A 21,751-nucleotide genomic window follows, 5' to 3' on the forward strand; every position below is an offset into this window, starting at 1 on the left:
TAATAAAAAATAAATAAATAAAATAGACTTAGATTGAGTTAGCTTTGTGTCTTTAGGAGAATTCCCAGTGAAGTCTGGAAATCCTGCCCATCAGGTTTTCCCACCGCTGCTTGGAGTTTCTGGTATGAAGCACTGGTGCTCTCCGCCAAGCAGCAGTCGCATCCATAAATCACTGTGGGATGTTAACGGCTATATTCTTTCTTACTCATTACAGCCCCAGCTCCCAAAAGACAAAAATGTGACCACTGGACTCCCTGCCCATCTGACACCTATGCCTACCGGTTACTCAGTGGAGGTGGCAAAAACAAGTATGCCAAAATCTGCTTTGAGGACAACCTGTAAGTGCCAGCGTTCAGAAGGAAAACAAAGCTACCCCTTCCCTGAGGCTGACCAAGCAGCAGTTCTGCCCACAGGAGAGAAACATATATATGTCCTTGGTCTCAGGCAAAAGACTGAGAGCATCCAGGTGGAAATGAGAAAGCTCCGCTGTCTTCATCAGGGAAGGAGCTGATTGTCTCTGATGGCTGTATGTGTCCTGTCTTGAATGGTTTTATGTTTCATTTAACTGCAGTTACACTTAGGATTTAAATCTGAACTCAACACAGCCCTGTGGGTTCTCTGGGTGATGATAGGCAACTGCTCTGTGATCCAAGTAGGGATCAGTAGTGACGCAGTGAAGGTGTGTGGGGGACATGGGGGCACGGGACCCTCGGGTGTGCAGGGCCAGGTGGGCTCTGAACAAAGGCGGACTACTTTACTCTGAATATGTGGCCAAGCCCTTCAAAGTCATGGGAACATGAAAACTCCGCTGATAGTTTGTTAGTTTTGTTTTATGATCCTCACCCTCCTGCATTAAAGCAGGTGTTGTTCCTCTTTGCAGTCCGCACCTCATACTTTTTCAATATTTTGGGAAAATCCATAGGATTGATATGATTTCTTCTTTAAATATTTGGTGTGATTTCCCGACACAGCCGTTCTTTCCTGGAGGGGTTCATTTTGAGGTTTTTAACTGAAAATTTAACTAATGTAATAAGTGTAGCACCACTTATCTGTTTCTTCTTCAGTGACCCCCTTTGGTTTTTTAGTGCTTCCTGGATTTATAGCACAGCCAAGCTCAGCAGAGTCTTTTTGTTCCCACTGAAATCAGCCATTTCTCTAAAGAGACAGTTCTTTAATGGGACATGGTATTTGGAAACAGATCTAGACACTCACGGCCCCTGGATAGTGTTCCTCCTAAGCACCTTTAGTGGACAGAACCAAGCAATGCCTTTGTTTCTGAATCACAAATTTACATTACTATTTACAATTCAAATTGAACAGTGCAGGAGTCTCACCCCCTTAAGTTTTTTTATTTTACTTTTTAACTCTTCTCTTACACTGAGAATCTTGGTTCCTAGTACTGTTAACCTTTGCCTTCAAATTACAATACCAGGTTATAAAGAGGCAGATATCTATATTAATCAAAGTTCTCCAGAGAGACAGAGCCAATGGCGGTGGGAGGTAGGAAGAGAAAGGAAAGAGGGGATTTATTTATTAGGGAAATGGGCTCATCCAGTTATGGAGGCCAGGAAGCCCCATGCAAGCTGGAGACCCTGGGATGCTGGTAACATGACTCAGTCCAAATATTAAATCCTCAGAACCAGAGAGGCAGGTGGTATAATTCTCAGTTTGAGAATCAATAGGAGATGAGAGGTCTACTGGCATCACTCGTGGAGTCCAAAGGCTGAAGAGCCTGGAGTTCTCCTGTCCAAGGTAGGAGAAGTAGAAGGGTGTCCCAGCTCCAGCAGAAAGAGAGAGAGAGGCAAAAGGGGACTGAAGTTGTCCTTTTATAAGGAACTCACCCACTCCTGTGATAATGGCATTAATCCATTCATGAGGGAGAACCCTCATTGCCTGATCACCTCCTAAAGGTCCCACCTCTTAATACTGTTACAAAAGCAATTAAATTTCCACATGAATTTGAGAGGGGACAGACGTTCAACTCATAGCAATGAGCAAAGTCATATGAAATAATTATTTTCCCCGTAGTTATGTTACAGGTGGATTAATTTCCATTTGCTTTTAATTCTAGGTTTGTCTGTTTTTCTTTGGGTTTCATTTAATTTTTGAATATATATTTATGTGGTTCAGAAATCAACATTATGTTTGAACATTTTATGTCCCAAAAAAGAGACTCAGAGAAATCTTCCCTATATTCTCCACTTTTTCTCCCATGTCCTGTTCCCATCTTGATTTTTTAGTTTTTTATTTATTCTTCCAGTATTTTTTAATGGCAAAAATAAGCTATATCTATAATTAATACACACATACTTTGGAGTATATTTTTATATACATATGTATGCATGTATACATGTGAATATATGTATATGTGTGTATGAATATGTGTGCATACACACATATGTACACATACATATATATATGCTTTCTTACTTAAAAGGTGGTAAACTCTAAACACAGTTTCGCCCTTGGCTTTCTTCACTTAATGGTTAGTAGAGATTACTCCATATCAATCCATAAGCTTTTCCTCATTTCCTTTATTGATTTCCATAGCATGGATGTGTCATACTTTATTCAACTAGTTCTGCACTGACAGGCATTTCTGATGTTTGATATCTTTTGGTATTACCAATAATGCTGCAGTGAACGACCTTATGGATATATCATTTTGTAATTAATTATGATAAAGTGAACACTTGTGTAGCCAACATCCTTGCTAAGAAATAGACTATCTCTAGCACTCCATAAGCCCTCTGTGTGCCCCTTCCCAAATGCAACTTCCTCTTTCCTTCCTGCCCAATACACTGGTTTTTGGCTTTGATGGGTGATCATTTCCTTGCTTTTCTTGGTAGTTTTACTGCCCAAGCATGCATTGCAAAATACTGTTATTTAATTAAACACTTGTTTAATTTTGTCTGTTTCAGACTCTGTGTAAACAGAATCATAAACCAAGTACTCTTTTGTGTCTGGCATTTTTGCTTAAAGTTGTATGTGTGAGATTTATCCTTGATGTTGGACGTAGCTATTGTTCTGAGATGTTCATTGCTGTATCACATTGCATTGCATGAATATGCTACAGTTTATCCATTCCGTTGTTGAACGACAGCTGGGTCATTCCAGTTTGGAGTTATTAGGACCAGTGCTGTTTATATCTCTTGGTGCACATGTGCATACATTTCTATTGAGTTCTTTTTTTTAAAGAGGAGTTCTCACAACCAGCCTCAAATTTGGTGACACTCGAGAAAAACTCCTAAGATTCAGTGACAGGTTATGCTTATAGGTGAGATTTATTACAGCAGAAGATACAGAGCAAATGCTGCTACGTGGTCTGCTCGTGGTGAATTCTTCAGTTTATGTTTCTCCGAAATATCTTTATTCCATCTTCATTCCTGAAAAGTACTTCTGCAGGCTGTCTTGGCCATTATTTTCTCTCAGCACATTCAAGGTACTATTCCACTGTCTTCTAGGTTCTATTTTTTATTCTTTTGAGAAGTCAGCGGACAGTCTAATTGTTGCTCCTGGGAAAGTAACTGCCTATTCTCCCCACCCCCATGCCTTTGTAATTCCTTGTCTTTGATTTTTCAGCATTGGTATCCTGATGTGTCTTTTGTTGTTTTATCTTCTTTGCGGTTTCTTGAGTTTTTTAAAGATGTAGATATTGAAGTCCTTCATCAAATGTAACAAATTCTCTGCCCTTGTATCTTTGGCCCCATTCACTTTCTCCTCTTCCTCTGAGATTCTGCATGAAACATGTTAGACCTTATCACTACTATATTCTCCGTAGCCTACAGTCTAGTTTGTATTTTCCATCTGTTTGTCTCTGCTCTTTATTGTGGACAGAGCTGTTTTCCATTCACTGATTCTCTCTTCCACTGTACCTAATCTACTGTTAAACCCATCCAATGACTAGTGATTTTAGGTTACTATATTACCTTAGTTTTAGAACTTTATTCTGGTTCTTTTTTAAATCAGCATGTCAGCTTTGGTACTTTTCGGTTGTGACATTTTTAATTATCAACCATGTTCCGGAATACATTACAGTTAAAGTCTGGGTTGCATACCTGTAGCACGTGGAGGGCCTGGGAGTCTGCCGCTGCTACCTGCTGTTTTCTGCCGGTTCCGTTGGCTCTTGTGTGCACTGACTTCCCTCCTCACAGGTTATGTTTCATTTGATCCTGTACCTGTTTTTTAAAAAAATTGAGGCCTGGGATGATATCTTCTTCTGAGGAATTTTCTTTGCTTCTCCCAGGGACCTGGAACCTTCAGCAGAACTGGATGACCTGAATAAATGTTAAAGATTTTCTGGGCCACCTAGTTGACTAAAAACTAGGCTGAAGTCTATACAAGCTCTGATTTATTTCTGGTTTCCTCTCACTTTCAGGATTCAACCCTCTGTGACCCCAGCCCAAATAAGATGTGGGAGATTCAACACGGCTCTAACCCTAGCTTCCAGCTTCTGTTCCCCTGGCTCACGTGGTTGTCAGAAGTGCTGTTCCCTTCCTTACATACTTTTTCTGGAATTAGAAAATTGTCCTTGGTTAAAAGTAGCTTTAAATGCTGGACTTCCCACCCCGAAATTTAGTCTTCTAGATCTTGGCCTGGGAAATTCTTGACTATCTTATTTTGTCTCTACTCTGTACAAGCAGATCTTTAACAACAACAGTAGCTACAAAACTTGCCTCATCTTTTCTGCTTTTCTCTATGAGGGAATAGGTTCAGATGACCAGAAATTTCTTTATGCTTCTTTTCAAGTTCTTATGGAATATTCTCTAAAACTGTCAAAAAGCACTAAGCTTAGAAAACTCATGGGGGGAGTTAGGTAAAGTTGTCAAAAGCAGAATATTAAAGTTCTATACTTGCTATTCCAAAGCATGGAAAAAGGAAGAAGACTTCCAGATTCTTTTCATAAAACTAACATGTCATTGATTCTGAAACTTGACCAAGGGAACCTGCACACACACCATTTCTGTGATCTTCAGTCATAATTACCATCTCCAGAAAGTCATTTCCTCTCTCTTGTTTTAGGACACAATCCTCTGAATTTGACATTTCATGTTCTCTAATTTAAATGATTAAAATTAAGTGACATAGCTGGGCACAGTGGCTCATGTCTGTAATCCCAGCACTTTGGGAGGCTGAGGCAGGCAGATTGCTTGAGCCCAAGAGTTCCAGACCAGCCTGAGCAGCATGCCAAAATTCTATCTCTCCAAAAAAATTTTAAAAATTAGTCAGGTGTCGTGGCGCACACTCGTAGTTCCAGCTACTTGGGAGGCTACGATGGGAGGATTGCTTGAGCCTGGGAGGCAGAGGTTGCAGTGAGCCAAGATCGCACCACTGCACTCTAGCCTGGATGACAGAGCGAGACCCTGTCTCAGTGAATAAATAAATAATAAATTAAAATTAAAGTACATCAGTGAAGAGCCTCAGCTAAATAAATGTCAGTTTCTCTTCCCCCTAGCCATCTGTCTACATTTTAAGATTGAATGCAGTGTCCAGGTCCCCTGAGATTCCAGGTCCCCCAAGGGACTGAGTCTGTAGACACTGGGAATAGATGTGTGTGGGTGGGCACGGGGGTGGTGTTCTCGGGAGCCGCACCAAGGCTGGTGTGGACCTTCAGGGAAATAGTCGGGACAGCAGATGAGCCTGACATTTGGCCAGGCGGAGACTTCGTGGAGCAGGGACTGCTGCAGGCTTCTTGGTACTTGACTAACGCTTAGTTACATTTCAGGCTCATGGGAGAAAAGCTGGGGAACGTCGCCAGAGGAATAAACATTGCCATTGTCAACTGTAAGTTCCTTAACGTTCTCTTTAAACTTCTCTAAAAGCTCTCTGAAAGACAGCTTGGGTTTTCAAGATTTTTGCACATGGTTTAGTCTAGCTTTATATTTTAATGCATTTTAAGATTATATATTCAATTATTTTTACAAGTCTCACTTCACAGATTATTTGTGGTTCTAACAACAAATAAACAACTGAAAACTAAATATAGACTCAAACACAGAGGGCCAGGCCACAGGCAGGGTTAAAACCGGAAGCGCCACCAAGGGGGTGCAGCCTGTGGTCTGGACTGAGCCTCATTTGCCCCCAGAGTCCCAGAGTCTGCTCAGGCGCTGACGCCACAGGCCAGCTCATACTTCTGTGTGATAAAAGCCACAGCAGCCTCGTGGGCAACAAAACTTGGCCTTTGTCTTAGGCCCCATATAAAGCTCTGTCGCAGTTGCTGTTGAGGGGCCCAAAGGAGAAGGAAAGGGTTTCCCACAACGTCCCTCAGAGTGAGTGGACAGCACAGCCCCAGGACGCCAGGGCTGTGGAAGTGGAGATCAAATGCTCCTGGTCGGCCAGCCCTGAAGGAGACTGGAAAGTAGGAAGTGAATGAGCTGAGGGGCTCTCCTGTTTCTGTGAGATGTGGCACGTGGGCCTGACTGAGGGGGCTGTGGCGTTTCTGTGGAAAGAGAAGGGTGGGCCTGAGTGAGGGGGCTCTGGTGTTTGTGGAAAGAGGCGGGTGGGCCTGGCTGAGGGGTTCCAGTGTTTCTGTGGGAAGAGGGGGGTGGGCTTGGGTGGGGGGCTCTGGTGTTTCTGTGGAAAGACGGGGGTGAACCTGGCTGAGGGCCATCTGGTGTTTCTGTGGGATGAGGTGGGTATGCCTGGGTGAGGGGGCTCTGGTGTTTCTGTGGGAAGAAGGCCTGGGTGAAGAGTCTGGTGTTTCTGTGGGAAGAAGGCCTGGGTGAAGAGTCTGGTGTTTCTGTGGGATGAGGTGGGTATGCCTGGGTGAAGAGTCTGGTGTTTCTGTGGGAAGAAGGCCTGGGTGAAGAGTCTGGTGTTTCTGTGGGAAGAAGGCCTGGGTGAAGAGTCTGGTGTTTCTGTGGGATGAGGTGGGTATGCCTGGGTGAGGGGGCTCTGGTGTTTCTGTGGGAAGAAGGCCTGGGTGAAGAGTCTGGTGTTTCTGTGGGAAGAAGGCCTGGGTGAAGAGTCTGGTGTTTCTGTGGGAAGAAGGCCTGGGTGAAGAGTCTGGTGTTTCTGTGGGAAGAAGGCCTGGGTGAAGAGTCTGGTGTTTCTGTGGGATGAGGTGGGTATGCCTGGGTGAGGGGGCTCTGGTGTTTCTGTGGGAAGAAGGCCTGGGTGAAGAGTCTGGTGTTTCTGTGGGAAGAAGGCCTGGGTGAAGAGTCTGGTGTTTCTGTGGGAAGAAGGCCTGGGTGAAGAGTCTGGTGTTTCTGTGGGATGAGGTGGGTATGCCTGGGTGAGGGGGCTCTGGTGTTTCTGTGGGAAGAAGGCCTGGGTGAAGAGTCTGGTGTTTCTGTGGGAAGAAGGCCTGGGTGAGGGGGCTCTGGTGTTTCTGTGGGAAGAAGGCCTGGGTGAAGAGTCTGGTGTTTCTGTGGGAAGAAGGCCTGGGTGAGGGGGCTCTGGTGTTTCTGTGGGAAGAAGGCCTGGGTGAAGAGTCTGGTGTTTCTGTGGGAAGAAGGCCTGGGTGAAGAGTCTGGTGTTTCTGTGGGAAGAAGGCCTGGGTGAAGAGTCTGGTGTTTCTGTGGGAAGAAGGCCTGGGTGAAGAGTCTGGTGTTTCTGTGGGATGAGGTGGGTATGCCTGGGTGAGGGGGCTCTGGTGTTTCTGTGGGAAGAAGGCCTGGGTGAAGAGTCTGGTGTTTCTGTGGGAAGAAGGCCTGGGTGAAGAGTCTGGTGTTTCTGTGGGATGAGGTGGGTATGCCTGGGTGAGGGGGCTCTGGTGTTTCTGTGGGAAGAAGGCCTGGGTGAAGAGTCTGGTGTTTCTGTGGGAAGAAGGCCTGGGTGAAGAGTCTGGTGTTTCTGTGGGAAGAAGGCCTGGGTGAAGAGTCTGGTGTTTCTGTGGGATGAGGTGGGTATGCCTGGGTGAGGGGGCTCTGGTGTTTCTGTGGGAAGAAGGCCTGGGTGAAGAGTCTGGTGTTTCTGTGGGAAGAAGGCCTGGGTGAAGAGTCTGGTGTTTCTGTGGGAAGAAGGCCTGGGTGAGGGGGCTCTGGTGTTTCTGTGGGAAGAAGGCCTGGGTGAGGGGGCTCTGGTGTTTCTGTGGGAAGAAGGCCTGGGTGAAGAGTCTGGTGTTTCTGTGGGAAGAAGGCCTGGGTGAAGAGTCTGGTGTTTCTGTGGGAAGAAGGCCTGGGTGAAGAGTCTGGTGTTTCTGTGGGAAGAAGGCCTGGGTGAAGAGTCTGGTGTTTCTGTGGGATGAGGTGGGTATGCCTGGGTGAGGGGGCTCTGGTGTTTCTGTGGGAAGAAGGCCTGGGTGAAGAGTCTGGTGTTTCTGTGGGAAGAAGGCCTGGGTGAAGAGTCTGGTGTTTCTGTGGGAAGAAGGCCTGGGTGAAGAGTCTGGTGTTTCTGTGGGAAGAAGGCCTGGGTGAAGAGTCTGGTGTTTCTGTGGGAAGAAGGCCTGGGTGAAGAGTCTGGTGTTTCTGTGGGAAGAAGGCCTGGGTGAAGAGTCTGGTGTTTCTGTGGGATGAGGTGGGTATGCCTGGGTGAGGGGGCTCTGGTGTTTCTGTGGGAAGAAGGCCTGGGTGAAGAGTCTGGTGTTTCTGTGGGATGAGGTGGGTATGCCTGGGTGAGGGGGCTCTGGTGTTTCTGTGGGAAGAAGGCCTGGGTGAAGAGTCTGGTGTTTCTGTGGGAAGAAGGCCTGGGTGAGGGGGCTCTGGTGTTTCTGTGGGAAGAAGGCCTGGGTGAAGAGTCTGGTGTTTCTGTGGGATGAGGTGGGTATGCCTGGGTGAGGGGGCTCTGGTGTTTCTGTGGGAAGAAGGCCTGGGTGAAGAGTCTGGTGTTTCTGTGGGAAGAAGGCCTGGGTGAAGAGTCTGGTGTTTCTGTGGGAAGAAGGCCTGGGTGAAGAGTCTGGTGTTTCTGTGGGAAGAAGGCCTGGGTGAAGAGTCTGGTGTTTCTGTGGGAAGAAGGCCTGGGTGAAGAGTCTGGTGTTTCTGTGGGAAGAAGGCCTGGGTGAAGAGTCTGGTGTTTCTGTGGGATGAGGTGGGTATGCCTGGGTGAGGGGGCTCTGGTGTTTCTGTGGGAAGAAGGCCTGGGTGAAGAGTCTGGTGTTTCTGTGGGATGAGGTGGGTATGCCTGGGTGAAGAGTCTGGTGTTTCTGTGGGAAGAAGGCCTGGGTGAAGAGTCTGGTGTTTCTGTGGGAAGAAGGCCTGGGTGAAGAGTCTGGTGTTTCTGTGGGAAGAAGGCCTGGGTGAGGGGGCTCTGGTGTTTCTGTGGGAAGAAGGCCTGGGTGAAGAGTCTGGTGTTTCTGTGGGAAGAAGGCCTGGGTGAAGAGTCTGGTGTTTCTGTGGGAAGAAGGCCTGGGTGAAGAGTCTGGTGTTTCTGTGGGAAGAAGGCCTGGGTGAAGAGTCTGGTGTTTCTGTGGGATGAGGTGGGTATGCCTGGGTGAGGGGGCTCTGGTGTTTCTGTGGGAAGAAGGCCTGGGTGAAGAGTCTGGTGTTTCTGTGGGAAGAAGGCCTGGGTGAAGAGTCTGGTGTTTCTGTGGGAAGAAGGCCTGGGTGAAGAGTCTGGTGTTTCTGTGGGATGAGGTGGGTATGCCTGGGTGAGGGGGCTCTGGTGTTTCTGTGGGAAGAAGGCCTGGGTGAAGAGTCTGGTGTTTCTGTGGGAAGAAGGCCTGGGTGAAGAGTCTGGTGTTTCTGTGGGAAGAAGGCCTGGGTGAAGAGTCTGGTGTTTCTGTGGGAAGAAGGCCTGGGTGAAGAGTCTGGTGTTTCTGTGGGAAGAAGGCCTGGGTGAAGAGTCTGGTGTTTCTGTGGGAAGAAGGCCTGGGTGAGGGGGCTCTGGTGTTTCTGTGGGAAGAAGGCCTGGGTGAAGAGTCTGGTGTTTCTGTGGGAAGAAGGCCTGGGTGAAGAGTCTGGTGTTTCTGTGGGAAGAAGGCCTGGGTGAAGAGTCTGGTGTTTCTGTGGGAAGAAGGCCTGGGTGAGGGGGCTCTGGTGTTTCTGTGGGAAGAAGGCCTGGGTGAAGAGTCTGGTGTTTCTGTGGGAAGAAGGCCTGGGTGAGGGGGCTCTGGTGTTTCTGTGGGAAGAAGGCCTGGGTGAAGAGTCTGGTGTTTCTGTGGGAAGAAGGCCTGGGTGAAGAGTCTGGTGTTTCTGTGGGAAGAAGGCCTGGGTGAAGAGTCTGGTGTTTCTGTGGGAAGAAGGCCTGGGTGAAGAGTCTGGTGTTTCTGTGGGATGAGGTGGGTATGCCTGGGTGAGGGGGCTCTGGTGTTTCTGTGGGAAGAAGGCCTGGGTGAAGAGTCTGGTGTTTCTGTGGGAAGAAGGCCTGGGTGAAGAGTCTGGTGTTTCTGTGGGAAGAAGGCCTGGGTGAAGAGTCTGGTGTTTCTGTGGGAAGAAGGCCTGGGTGAAGAGTCTGGTGTTTCTGTGGGATGAGGTGGGTATGCCTGGGTGAGGGGGCTCTGGTGTTTCTGTGGGAAGAAGGCCTGGGTGAAGAGTCTGGTGTTTCTGTGGGAAGAAGGCCTGGGTGAAGAGTCTGGTGTTTCTGTGGGATGAGGTGGGTATGCCTGGGTGAAGAGTCTGGTGTTTCTGTGGGAAGAAGGCCTGGGTGAAGAGTCTGGTGTTTCTGTGGGAAGAAGGCCTGGGTGAAGAGTCTGGTGTTTCTGTGGGATGAGGTGGGTATGCCTGGGTGAAGAGTCTGGTGTTTCTGTGGGAAGAAGGCCTGGGTGAAGAGTCTGGTGTTTCTGTGGGAAGAAGGCCTGGGTGAAGAGTCTGGTGTTTCTGTGGGATGAGGTGGGTATGCCTGGGTGAGGGGGCTCTGGTGTTTCTGTGGGAAGAAGGCCTGGGTGAAGAGTCTGGTGTTTCTGTGGGAAGAAGGCCTGGGTGAAGAGTCTGGTGTTTCTGTGGGAAGAAGGCCTGGGTGAAGAGTCTGGTGTTTCTGTGGGAAGAAGGCCTGGGTGAAGAGTCTGGTGTTTCTGTGGGATGAGGTGGGTATGCCTGGGTGAGGGGGCTCTGGTGTTTCTGTGGGAAGAAGGCCTGGGTGAAGAGTCTGGTGTTTCTGTGGGAAGAAGGCCTGGGTGAAGAGTCTGGTGTTTCTGTGGGAAGAAGGCCTGGGTGAAGAGTCTGGTGTTTCTGTGGGATGAGGTGGGTATGCCTGGGTGAAGAGTCTGGTGTTTCTGTGGGAAGAAGGCCTGGGTGAAGAGTCTGGTGTTTCTGTGGGAAGAAGGCCTGGGTGAAGAGTCTGGTGTTTTTGTGGGAAGAAGGCCTGGGTGAAGAGTCTGGTGTTTCTGTGGGAAGAAGGCCTGGGTGAGGGGGCTCTGGTGTTTCTGTGGGAAGAAGGCCTGGGTGAAGAGTCTGGTGTTTCTGTGGGAAGAAGGCCTGGGTGAAGAGTCTGGTGTTTCTGTGGGAAGAAGGCCTGGGTGAAGAGTCTGGTGTTTCTGTGGGAAGAAGGCCTGGGTGAAGAGTCTGGTGTTTCTGTGGGAAGAAGGCCTGGGTGAAGAGTCTGGTGTTTCTGTGGGAAGAAGGCCTGGGTGAGGGGGCTCTGGTGTTTCTGTGGGAAGAAGGCCTGGGTGAAGAGTCTGGTGTTTCTGTGGGAAGAAGGCCTGGGTGAAGAGTCTGGTGTTTCTGTGGGAAGAAGGCCTGGGTGAAGAGTCTGGTGTTTCTGTGGGAAGAAGGCCTGGGTGAAGAGTCTGGTGTTTCTGTGGGAAGAAGGCCTGGGTGAAGAGTCTGGTGTTTCTGTGGGAAGAAGGCCTGGGTGAAGAGTCTGGTGTTTCTGTGGGAAGAAGGCCTGGGTGAAGAGTCTGGTGTTTCTGTGGGAAGAAGGCCTGGGTGAAGAGTCTGGTGTTTCTGTGGGATGAGGTGGGTATGCCTGGGTGAGGGGGCTCTGGTGTTTCTGTGGGAAGAAGGCCTGGGTGAAGAGTCTGGTGTTTCTGTGGGATGAGGTGGGTATGCCTGGGTGAGGGGGCTCTGGTGTTTCTGTGGGAAGAAGGCCTGGGTGAAGAGTCTGGTGTTTCTGTGGGAAGAAGGCCTGGGTGAAGAGTCTGGTGTTTCTGTGGGAAGAAGGCCTGGGTGAGGGGGCTCTGGTGTTTCTGTGGGAAGAAGGCCTGGGTGAAGAGTCTGGTGTTTCTGTGGGAAGAAGGCCTGGGTGAAGAGTCTGGTGTTTCTGTGGGAAGAAGGCCTGGGTGAAGAGTCTGGTGTTTCTGTGGGAAGAAGGCCTGGGTGAAGAGTCTGGTGTTTCTGTGGGATGAGGTGGGTATGCCTGGGTGAGGGGGCTCTGGTGTTTCTGTGGGAAGAAGGCCTGGGTGAAGAGTCTGGTGTTTCTGTGGGAAGAAGGCCTGGGTGAAGAGTCTGGTGTTTCTGTGGGAAGAAGGCCTGGGTGAGGGGGCTCTGGTGTTTCTGTGGGAAGAAGGCCTGGGTGAAGAGTCTGGTGTTTCTGTGGGAAGAAGGCCTGGGTGAAGAGTCTGGTGTTTCTGTGGGAAGAAGGCCTGGGTGAGGGGGCTCTGGTGTTTCTGTGGGAAGAAGGCCTGGGTGAAGAGTCTGGTGTTTCTGTGGGAAGAAGTCCTGGGTGAAGAGTCTGGTGTTTCTGTGGGAAGAAGGCCTGGGTGAAGAGTCTGGTGTTTCTGTGGGAAGAAGGCCTGGGTGAAGAGTCTGGTGTTTCTGTGGGAAGAAGGCCTGGGTGAAGAGTCTGGTGTTTCTGTGGGATGAGGTGGGTATGCCTGGGTGAGGGGGCTCTGGTGTTTCTGTGGGAAGAAGGCCTGGGTGAAGAGTCTGGTGTTTCTGTGGGAAGAAGGCCTGGGTGAAGAGTCTGGTGTTTCTGTGGGAAGAAGGCCTGGGTGAAGAGTCTGGTGTTTCTGTGGGATGAGGTGGGTATGCCTGGGTGAGGGGGCTCTGGTGTTTCTGTGGGAAGAAGGCCTGGGTGAAGAGTCTGGTGTTTCTGTGGGAAGAAGGCCTGGGTGAAGAGTCTGGTGTTTCTGTGGGAAGAAGGCCTGGGTGAGGGGGCTCTGGTGTTTCTGTGGGAAGAAGGCCTGGGTGAAGAGTCTGGTGTTTCTGTGGGAAGAAGGCCTGGGTGAAGAGTCTGGTGTTTCTGTGGGATGAGGTGGGTATGCCTGGGTGAAGAGTCTGGTGTTTCTGTGGGAAGAAGGCCTGGGTGAAGAGTCTGGTGTTTCTGTGGGAAGAAGGCCTGGGTGAAGAGTCTGGTGTTTCTGTGGGAAGAAGGCCTGGGTGAGGGGGCTCTGGTGTTTCTGTGGGAAGAAGGCCTGGGTGAAGAGTCTGGTGTTTCTGTGGGAAGAAGGCCTGGGTGAAGAGTCTGGTGTTTCTGTGGGATGAGGTGGGTATGCCTGGGTGAAGAGTCTGGTGTTTCTGTGGGAAGAAGGCCTGGGTGAAGAGTCTGGTGTTTCTGTGGGAAGAAGGCCTGGGTGAAGAGTCTGGTGTTTCTGTGGGATGAGGTGGGTATGCCTGGGTGAGGGGGCTCTGGTGTTTCTGTGGGAAGAAGGCCTGGGTGAAGAGTCTGGTGTTTCTGTGGGAAGAAGGCCTGGGTGAAGAGTCTGGTGTTTCTGTGGGAAGAAGGCCTGGGTGAAGAGTCTGGTGTTTCTGTGGGAAGAAGGCCTGGGTGAAGAGTCTGGTGTTTCTGTGGGAAGAAGGCCTGGGTGAAGAGTCTGGTGTTTCTGTGGGATGAGGTGGGTATGCCTGGGTGAGGGGGCTCTGGTGTTTCTGTGGGAAGAAGGCCTGGGTGAAGAGTCTGGTGTTTCTGTGGGATGAGGTGGGTGGGGGAGGTGTTAGTGTTCCATCAGGTGTAACCCAAAGCAAACTGGAAGGAAGTTCTAGCACAACTTCCCACACTTTCCTCTGGCCTGGTTTCGGGGACTCTCCTCAAAGGGCCAGCCCTGTCTCTGCAGGCTGGGTCATCACATGAGGGGTGCTTCCTGGAGACAGACAGGGAAGAAATATGTTCTTCCCCAGGCCCTAGTGCCACCAGTGTGCCCCGGTTCTGTGAACTTTCCTTTAAAATTCTGTTTATTTTATTTTCAGATGTAACCGGGAATGTGACAGCAGCAAGGTGTTTTGATATGTATGAAGGTGGTAAGGAAAGTTTTTCTGTTAAAATTCAAATGAATTTGAAACATAAAATTAAGATTAAAAAGCACAAAGAAGAAATGCCAACCATCTTTTATTCTGTCTACTAGAAAATTGCCAGCACTCCCCTGAGTAATCCAGAGTGGTCTCTAGACCCTCCTGAGCTCTGATTAAATTCATAGGCCATTTGAAGGCATTACCCAGAAATGTCTTTTCTTCTATTACAGTTTTCCTCTTTTTAGTCTTCGTGATATAATAAGAAAGAGAAAAAAGCCTTTTTTAGAAAATGCCAAATACATTATATGTAAAATAAGGCCACCAGCATCCCGCCCTCAATATCATCATCCTTTAAAAGCTGCCGCAATGACTTCTGGCGACTCGGTCCTCTGCTGGGCCCAGGGCGAGCATTTCTGGAACCCACGCGTCCCCAGTCTTTCTCAATGGTCTCCCCCTTCCTGGGCACTGAATCTTGACTACAGTAGTTGGTCAGGATATACTATCCTCTCTTATTTTTATTTGTACTGAGAGTTTCAAAAGCAAGTTTTTTTTTTAAGATAGTGAAGATGAGGAATAGAAAATGCCTGTATCCACCGAACAGAAGGGTGCAGTTGTGCTCTGCAGATAACCCAAGCAGAACTGGAAACAATGAGCCACATGGCGAGCTTTACCTTTACTTTATAAGGCACAGGTGGGTCTCAGCACAGACCTGCCCCTAGTCCACAACTCTTGTATTTAAGTTCTATGGCAGTCTCTCTCCTGCACACATCGGTGTGATTGCAAGGTCACTCTGCTCCACAGTCACGGTGTGGATGTGGCTCTTTGTGAGTTAACACAGAGAACACTCCACCTGTTCTGCACAGCCTGCTGCTTGTTGAGAGTTCAGTTAATAGAATCTTTATGATCTAATTTCTAAGGAGGTTCCTCGCCCCCCACCAGGGGCTCCACTTCTCTTGTTTGTTGGTCATAACAGCTCCTTATCTTGACCCCCTTTCACTACCACCCTGAATACCTATTGCAAGTGTTCTGCATAGTTGTATTCCTTCTACGCTGTGCCACTCACCCCAGATAGTCCCCATGGTACCCCTGTGAATGTTTACACATCCAGTGCTCAACCCTAGAACACCATCTGCAGGGTTGAGGGGTAAGTGCTAGAAGTCCGAGGATTCAGAGTGGGCACAGAAGGCAGGTGCAAGAGGAAGCCCAGAGCCCAAGGTTCAATGAACAGCAAAGACCCTAAAACCGACTTGCATCACCCAACAGATAACTCCGGACCGATGACAGAGTTTATTCAGAGTGCTCCTTCAAAATCTCTGCTCTTCATGGTGACATATGACGACGGAAGCACAAGGTGAGCGGGTGTGGATTTGTCACAGCGGTGGGCAAGAGAAGCCAGCTGGGGCAGGGAATGCCAGGGTCCCTCAGTGACATCCTCTGGGGTCAACCAGAAAGTCCAGGAGTAAAGTACTTCTCTAAGGAAAAACAATAAAAATCATGACAAAATAGATTGCATTTCTTTAAAAATAAAATAAAATAAAATCACTGACCAGTGGAGCACAGCAGTACTAGAATCTAAATCAAAGGAGTATTTCCAGGAATGAAGACAAAGCCACTGCTGACCATAATTAGGACAGAAAAACGAACCTCTGGGCAGAAATCCTAAACCCAGGGTGGCATTAGTACTTACAGCAATGTGAAAGGAAATGGGAATAATTTCCCTAGAGAAAGAGGAAAATAATAAAGAAATACGAGAGGTAGGTGTAGCTCAGTGCTTCTCAGAGTGTGTCTGATTAAGTGAACTTGTGTCTTCGCTGCAGAGTTTCTAAGAAGCTTCAAAGTGCTTGTTGCTGTTGTGAATTTCCCAGATAGGGCTGCTGACCACAACATTCCCCAACTTCTCTGACCTCAGGTTCCTTTCTTTATGGAGCGTCTTACCAAACCCAGGTTCCTTGGAACATACTTTGAAGTGACTCACTCAGAACAATCCAAACTTCCTTGTTTCCTTTCCTCTCTCCCTCCTGTCACTTCCTGTAGATCTCACTGTTTGCAGTGGCAGTGCTGTTTGACGTTTCTTTCTCCTTTATGGTGCTGACTTTCTGGTTATGAAAAGGAGGTGGTTTGACATTTGCTTCTGTCTTTCAGCAACTCCTCTCCACTTTATTCTGTGGTCAGTAAACAAGGGGCAGAGCAGTAGCCAAAAACTGTGTTGGCTGAGTGCGAGCCTGTGATTCAGCCCAAAGCACAAGGGCTTTCCAGAATTGAAAAGTAGAATTCCCAAAATTGAGGTCTGAAGTGGCTCTGGATGTCCTGTGGTTAACTAGAAATGTGACATCTTCAACAAGCCTGTGTGCCTCTTGGCCGCCACTGCGTGTCATGCACTGCAGCAGGAGATAGCTGTGTTTAGAAACCTCTGTCCAAGGACGCAGGGCGTAACACACCCAGAGCAGAGCTCCCCTCCCATCCACGGCTCCCTGAAGTGTTCACAAACATCTCCCTGAGATGTTCACATGCTTTCCCCTTTGTCCCACAGACTGAAGGATGATGCCAAGAATGCCATAGAAGCACTTGGAAGTAGAGAAATCAGGAACATGAAATTCAGGTCTTCCTGGGTATTTCTCGCAGCAAAAGGCTTTGAACTCCCATCAGAAATTGAGAGAGAAAAGGTGAGTGGTTTTTAAGTGTCCTTTCCCACCAATGGTGTGTATAGTAAGTGGTAGTAAGTGCTGTGACTTGAAAATGTTCCTGATGGGTTATAAATCCCTGTCTTTAAACATAAGAGTTTTGTCGGTGGCTGGCAAGATGGCCGAATAGGAACAGCTCTGGTCTGCAGCTCCCAGTGAGATCAATGCAGAAGGTGGGTGATTTCTGCATTTCCAACTGAAGTACCTGACTCATCTCACTGGGACTGGCTAGACAATGGGTAAAGTCCATGGAGGGTGAGCTGAAGCAGGGTAGGGCATTGCCTCACCTGGAAAGTGCAAAAGGTTGGGGAACTCCCTCCCCTAGCCAAGGGAAGATGTGAGGGACTGAGCCACAAGTAATGGTGCACTCTGGCCCAAATCCTATGCTTTTCCACAGTCTTTGGAACCCACAGACCAGGAGATTCCCTCAGCTGTCTATGCTACTGGGTTTCAAGCACAAAACTGGGCGGACATTTGGGCAGACACTGAGTTAATTGCAGGAGTTGTCTTGTTTTACACACACACACACACACACACACACACATATATAATTGCATTTTAGGTTCTGGGGTACATGTGAAGAACATGCAGGATTGTTGCAGAGGTACATATATGGCAATGTGGTTTGTTGCCTCATTCCCCGTCACCTGTATCTGGCATTTCTCCCCATGTTATCCCTCCCCAATTTCCTACTCTTCTCTGTCCCTCCCTTAGTCCCCCCTGACAGACCTCAGTATGTGATGCTCCCCTCCCTGTGTCCATGTATTCTCATTGTTCAACACCCACCTTTGAGTGAGAACATGTGTTGTTTGATTTTCTGTTCTTGTGTCAGTTTTCTGAGAATGATGGTTTCCAGGTTCATCCATGTCCCTACGAAGGACGTGAACTAATTGTTTTTTTTATGGCTGCATAATATTCCATGGTGTATATGTGCCACATTTTCCCTGTCCAGTCTATCATCAATGGGCATTTGGGTTGGTTCCAGGTCTTTGCTATTGTAAACAGTGCTGCAATGAACATTCGTGTGCATGTGTCCTTATAGTAGAACGATTTATAGTCCTTTGGATATATACCCAGTAAAGGGATTGCTGGGTCAAATGGAATTTCTATTTCTAAGGCCTTGCGGAATCGCCACATTGTCTTCCACAATGGTTGAACTAATTTACACTCCCACCAACAGTGTAAAAGTGTTCCTATTTCTCCACATCCTCTCCAGCATCTATTGTCTCCAGATTTTTTAATGATCGCCATTCTAACTGTCGTGAGATGGTATCTCAATGTGGTTTTGATTTGCATTTCTCTAATGATCAGTGATGATGAGCATTTTTTCATATGTTTGTTGGACTCATACATGTCTTCTTTTGAAAAGTGTTTATATCTTTTGCCCACGTTTGAATGGGTTTGTTTGTTTGTTTGTTTGTTTTCTTGTAAATCTGTTTTAGTTCTTTGTAGATTCTGGATATGAGTCCTTTGTCAGATAGGTAGACTGCAAAAATGTTTTCCCATTCTGTTGGTTGCCGGTTCACTCTAATGATTGTTTCTTTTGCTGTGCAGAAGCTCTGGAGTTTAATTAGATCCCATTTGTCTATTTTGGCTTTTGTTGCCAATGCTTTTGGTATTTTAGTCATGAAGTCCTTGCCTAGGCCTATGTCCTGAATGGTTTTGCCTAGGTTTTCTTCTAAGGTTTTTATGGTGTTAGGTCTTAAGTTTAAGTCTTTAATCCAGCTGGAGTTAATTTTAGTGTAAGGTGTCAGGAAGGGGTCCAGTTTCTGTTTTCTGCACATGGCTAGCCAGTTTTCCCAACACCATTTATTCAACGGAATCCTTTCCCCATTGCTTGTTTTTGTTAGATTTGTCAAAGATCAAATAGTTGTAGATGTGTGGTGTTGCCTTCAAGGCCTCTGTTCTGTTCCATTGGTCTATATTTCTGTTTTGGTACCAGAACCATGCAGTTTTGATTACTGTAGTCTTGTAGCATAGTTTCAAGTCTGGTATTGTGATGCCTCCAGCTTTGTTCTTTTTGCTTAGAATTGACTTGGCTATGTGGGCTCTCTTGTGATTCCATATGAAGTTTAAAATGTTTTTTTCCAGTTCTATGAAGAAGGTCATTGGTAGCTTGATGGGAATAGTGTTGAATCTATAAATTACTTTGTGCAGTATGGCCTTTTTCACAATATTGATTCTTTCTAACTATGAGCATGGGATGTTTCTCCATCTGTTTGTGTCCTCTCTTGTTTCCTTGAGCAGTGGTTTGTAGTTCTCCTTGAAGAGGTCCTTCACATCCTTTGTTAGTTGTATTCCTAGGTATTTTATTCTCTTTGTAGCAATTGTGAAAGGCAGTTCGTTCTTCATTTGGCTCTCTTTAACTCTGTTGTTGGTGTATAGGAATGCTTGTGACTTTTGCACGTTGATTTTGTATCCTGAGACTTTGCTGAATTTGCTTATCAGTTTAAGGAGATTTTGGGCGGAGACAATAGGTCTTCTAAATATACAATCATGTCGTCTGCAAATAGAGACAATTTGACTTCCTCCTTTCCTAATTGAATACCCTTTATTTCTTTCTTGCCTGATTGCTCTGGCTAGAACTTCCAATACTACATTGAATAGGAGTGGTGAGAGAGGGTATCCTTGTCTTGTGCCAGATTTCAGAGGGAATGCTTCCAGTTTTTGCCCATTCAGTATGATATTGGCTGTGGGTTTATCATAAATAGCTTTTATTATTTTGAGATGCATTCCATCAATACGTAGTTTATTAAGGGTTTTTAGCATGAAGGGCTGTTGAATTTTGTCAAAGGCCTTCTCTGCATCTATTGAGATAATCATGTGGTTTTTGTCTTTGGTTCTGTTTATGTGGTGAATCACATTTATAGACTAGCATATGTTGAACCAGCCTTGCATCCCCAGGATGAAGCCTACTTGATCGTGATGGATAAGCTTTTTGATGTGCTATTGCAATCAGTTTGCCAGTATTTTATTGAAGATTTTTACATCTATGTTCATTATGGATATTGGCCTGAAGTTTTCTTTTCTTGTTGAGTCTCTGCAGGGTTTTGGTATCAGGATGATGTTGGCTCCTCAAAATGATTTGGAGAGGATTCCTTTTTGGATTGTTTGGAATAGTTTTAGAAGGAGTGGTGCAGCTCCTCTTTGTGTGTCTGGTAGAATTCAACTGTGATCCCATCAGGACCTGGGCTTTTTTTGGTTCCTAAGCTATTAATTGCTGCCTCAACTTCAGCCCTTCTTATTGGTCTATTCAGGGTTTCAACTTCTTCCTGGTTTAGGCTTGGGAGGGTGTAAGTGTCCAGGAATTTATTCATTTCTTCCAGGTTTACTGGTTTATGTGCATAGAGTTGTTTGTAGTAATCTCTGAAGGTGGTTTGTATTTCTGCGGAATCTGTGGTGATATCCCCTTTATCTTTTTTTATTACATCTATTTGATTATTCTCTTTTTTCTTTTTTATTAATCCAGCTAGTGGTATATTTTGTTGATATTTTCAAAAAACCAGCTCCTGGATTATTGATTTTTTGAAGGGTTTTTTGTGTCTCTATCTCCTTTAGTTCTGCTCTGATCTTAGTTATTTCTTGTCTTCTGCTAGCTTTTTTTTTAATCTTGCGCCTCTAGCTCTTTCAATTTTTACGATAGGATGTCAATTTTAGATCTTTCCTTGCTTCTCATGTGGGCATTTATCACTATAAATTTTCCTCTAGATACTGCTTTAAATGTGTCTCAGAGATTCTGGTACGTTGTGTCTTCATTCTCGTTGGTTTCAAAGAACATCTTTATTTCTGCCTTCATTTCATTGTTTATCCAGTCATCATTCAAGAGCCAGTTGTTCAGTTTCCATGAAGTTGTGCAGTTCTGAGTTAGTTTCTGAATTCTGAGTTCTAATTTGATTGTACTGTGGTCTGAGAGACTATTTGTTATGATTTCCATTCTTTTGCATTTGCTGAGGAGTGATTTACTTCCAATTATGTGGTCAATTTTAGAGTAGGTGTGATGTGGTGCTGAGAAGTATGTATATTATGTGGATTTGGGGTGGAGGGTTCTGTAAATGTCTTTTAGGTTTGCTTGGCCCAGGTCTGAGTTCAAGTCCTGGATATTCTTTTTAATTTTCTGTCTCACTGATCTGTCTAATATTGACAGTGGAGTGTTAAAGTCTCCCACTATTATTGTATGGGAGTCTAAGTCTCTTTGTAAGTCATTAAGAACTTGCTTTATGTATCTGGGTGCTCCTGTATTGGGTGTGTATATATTTAGGATCGTTAGCTTTTCTTGTTGCATTGATCCTTTTACCATTATGTAATGCCCTTCTTTGTCTCTTTTAATCTTTGTTGGTTTAAAGTCTATTTTATCAGAGACTAGGATTGCAAAGTCTGCTTTTTTTTTCTCTCCATTTGCCTGGTAGATCTTCCTCCATCCCTTTATTTTGAGCCTGTGTGTATCCTTGCATGTGAGATGGGTTTTCTGGATACAGCACACCAATGGGTTTTGACTTTTTATCCAATCTGCCAGTCTGTGTCTTTTGACTGGGGCATTTAGCCCATTTACATTTAAGGTAAATATTGTTACGTGTGAATTTGATCCTGCCATTTTGATGCTAGCTGGTTGTTTTGCCCATTAGTTAACGCAGTTTTTTCATTGTGTTGATGCTCTTTACCATTTGGTACATTTTTGGAGTGGCTGGTACTGGTTGTTCCTTTCTATGTTTAGTGCTTCTTCTAGGAGCTCTTGTAAAGCAGGCCTGATGGTGATGAAATTTCTGAGCAATTGCTTGTTCATAAAGGATTTTATTTTTCCTTCACTTATAAAGTTTAGTTTGGCTGGATATGAAATTCTGGGTTGAAAGTTCTTTTCTTTAAGGATGTTGAATATTGGCCCCCACTCTCTTCTGGCTTGTAGGGTTTCTGCTGAGAGATTCGCTGTGAGTCTGATGTGCTTCCTTTTGTGGGTAACCCAACCTTTCTCTCTGGCCGCCCTTAGCATTTTTTCTTTCATTTCAACCCTGGTGAATCTGATGATTATGCGCCTTGGGGTTGCTCTTCTTGAGGAATATCTTTGCGGTGTTCTCTGTATTTCCTGGACTTGAA

The 21,751-nt window shown here is 46.5% G+C and overlaps 2 protein-coding genes across 3 annotated transcripts in view; both read left to right on the plus strand.

Annotated features, from left to right (window-relative positions):
* The window catches only part of FAM3B (FAM3 metabolism regulating signaling molecule B), a 73,986-nt gene that overhangs the window by 42,202 nt on the left and 10,033 nt on the right, over nt 1–21,751 (plus strand). For both annotated transcript variants that reach the window (XM_035283247.3, XM_035283248.3), the window contains exons 3-7: nt 215–338; nt 5,726–5,784; nt 13,941–13,991; nt 15,246–15,333; nt 16,513–16,645. In XM_035283247.3, coding sequence (XP_035139138.3) covers nt 215–338; nt 5,726–5,784; nt 13,941–13,991; nt 15,246–15,333; nt 16,513–16,645 — 455 coding nt within the window. The remainder of the gene's footprint in view (nt 1–214; nt 339–5,725; nt 5,785–13,940; nt 13,992–15,245; nt 15,334–16,512; nt 16,646–21,751) is intronic.
* The window catches only part of MX2 (MX dynamin like GTPase 2), a 68,155-nt gene continuing 62,914 nt past the window's right edge, over nt 16,511–21,751 (plus strand). Inside the window, exon 1 of the mRNA XM_054249068.2 lies at nt 16,511–16,645. The gene's annotated coding sequence lies outside the window, so the exon portion shown is untranslated. The remainder of the gene's footprint in view (nt 16,646–21,751) is intronic.

The sequence above is a fragment of the Callithrix jacchus genome, chromosome 21, assembly GCF_049354715.1.
Source record: "Callithrix jacchus isolate 240 chromosome 21, calJac240_pri, whole genome shotgun sequence".
NCBI classification, from domain to species: domain Eukaryota; kingdom Metazoa; phylum Chordata; class Mammalia; order Primates; family Cebidae; genus Callithrix; species Callithrix jacchus.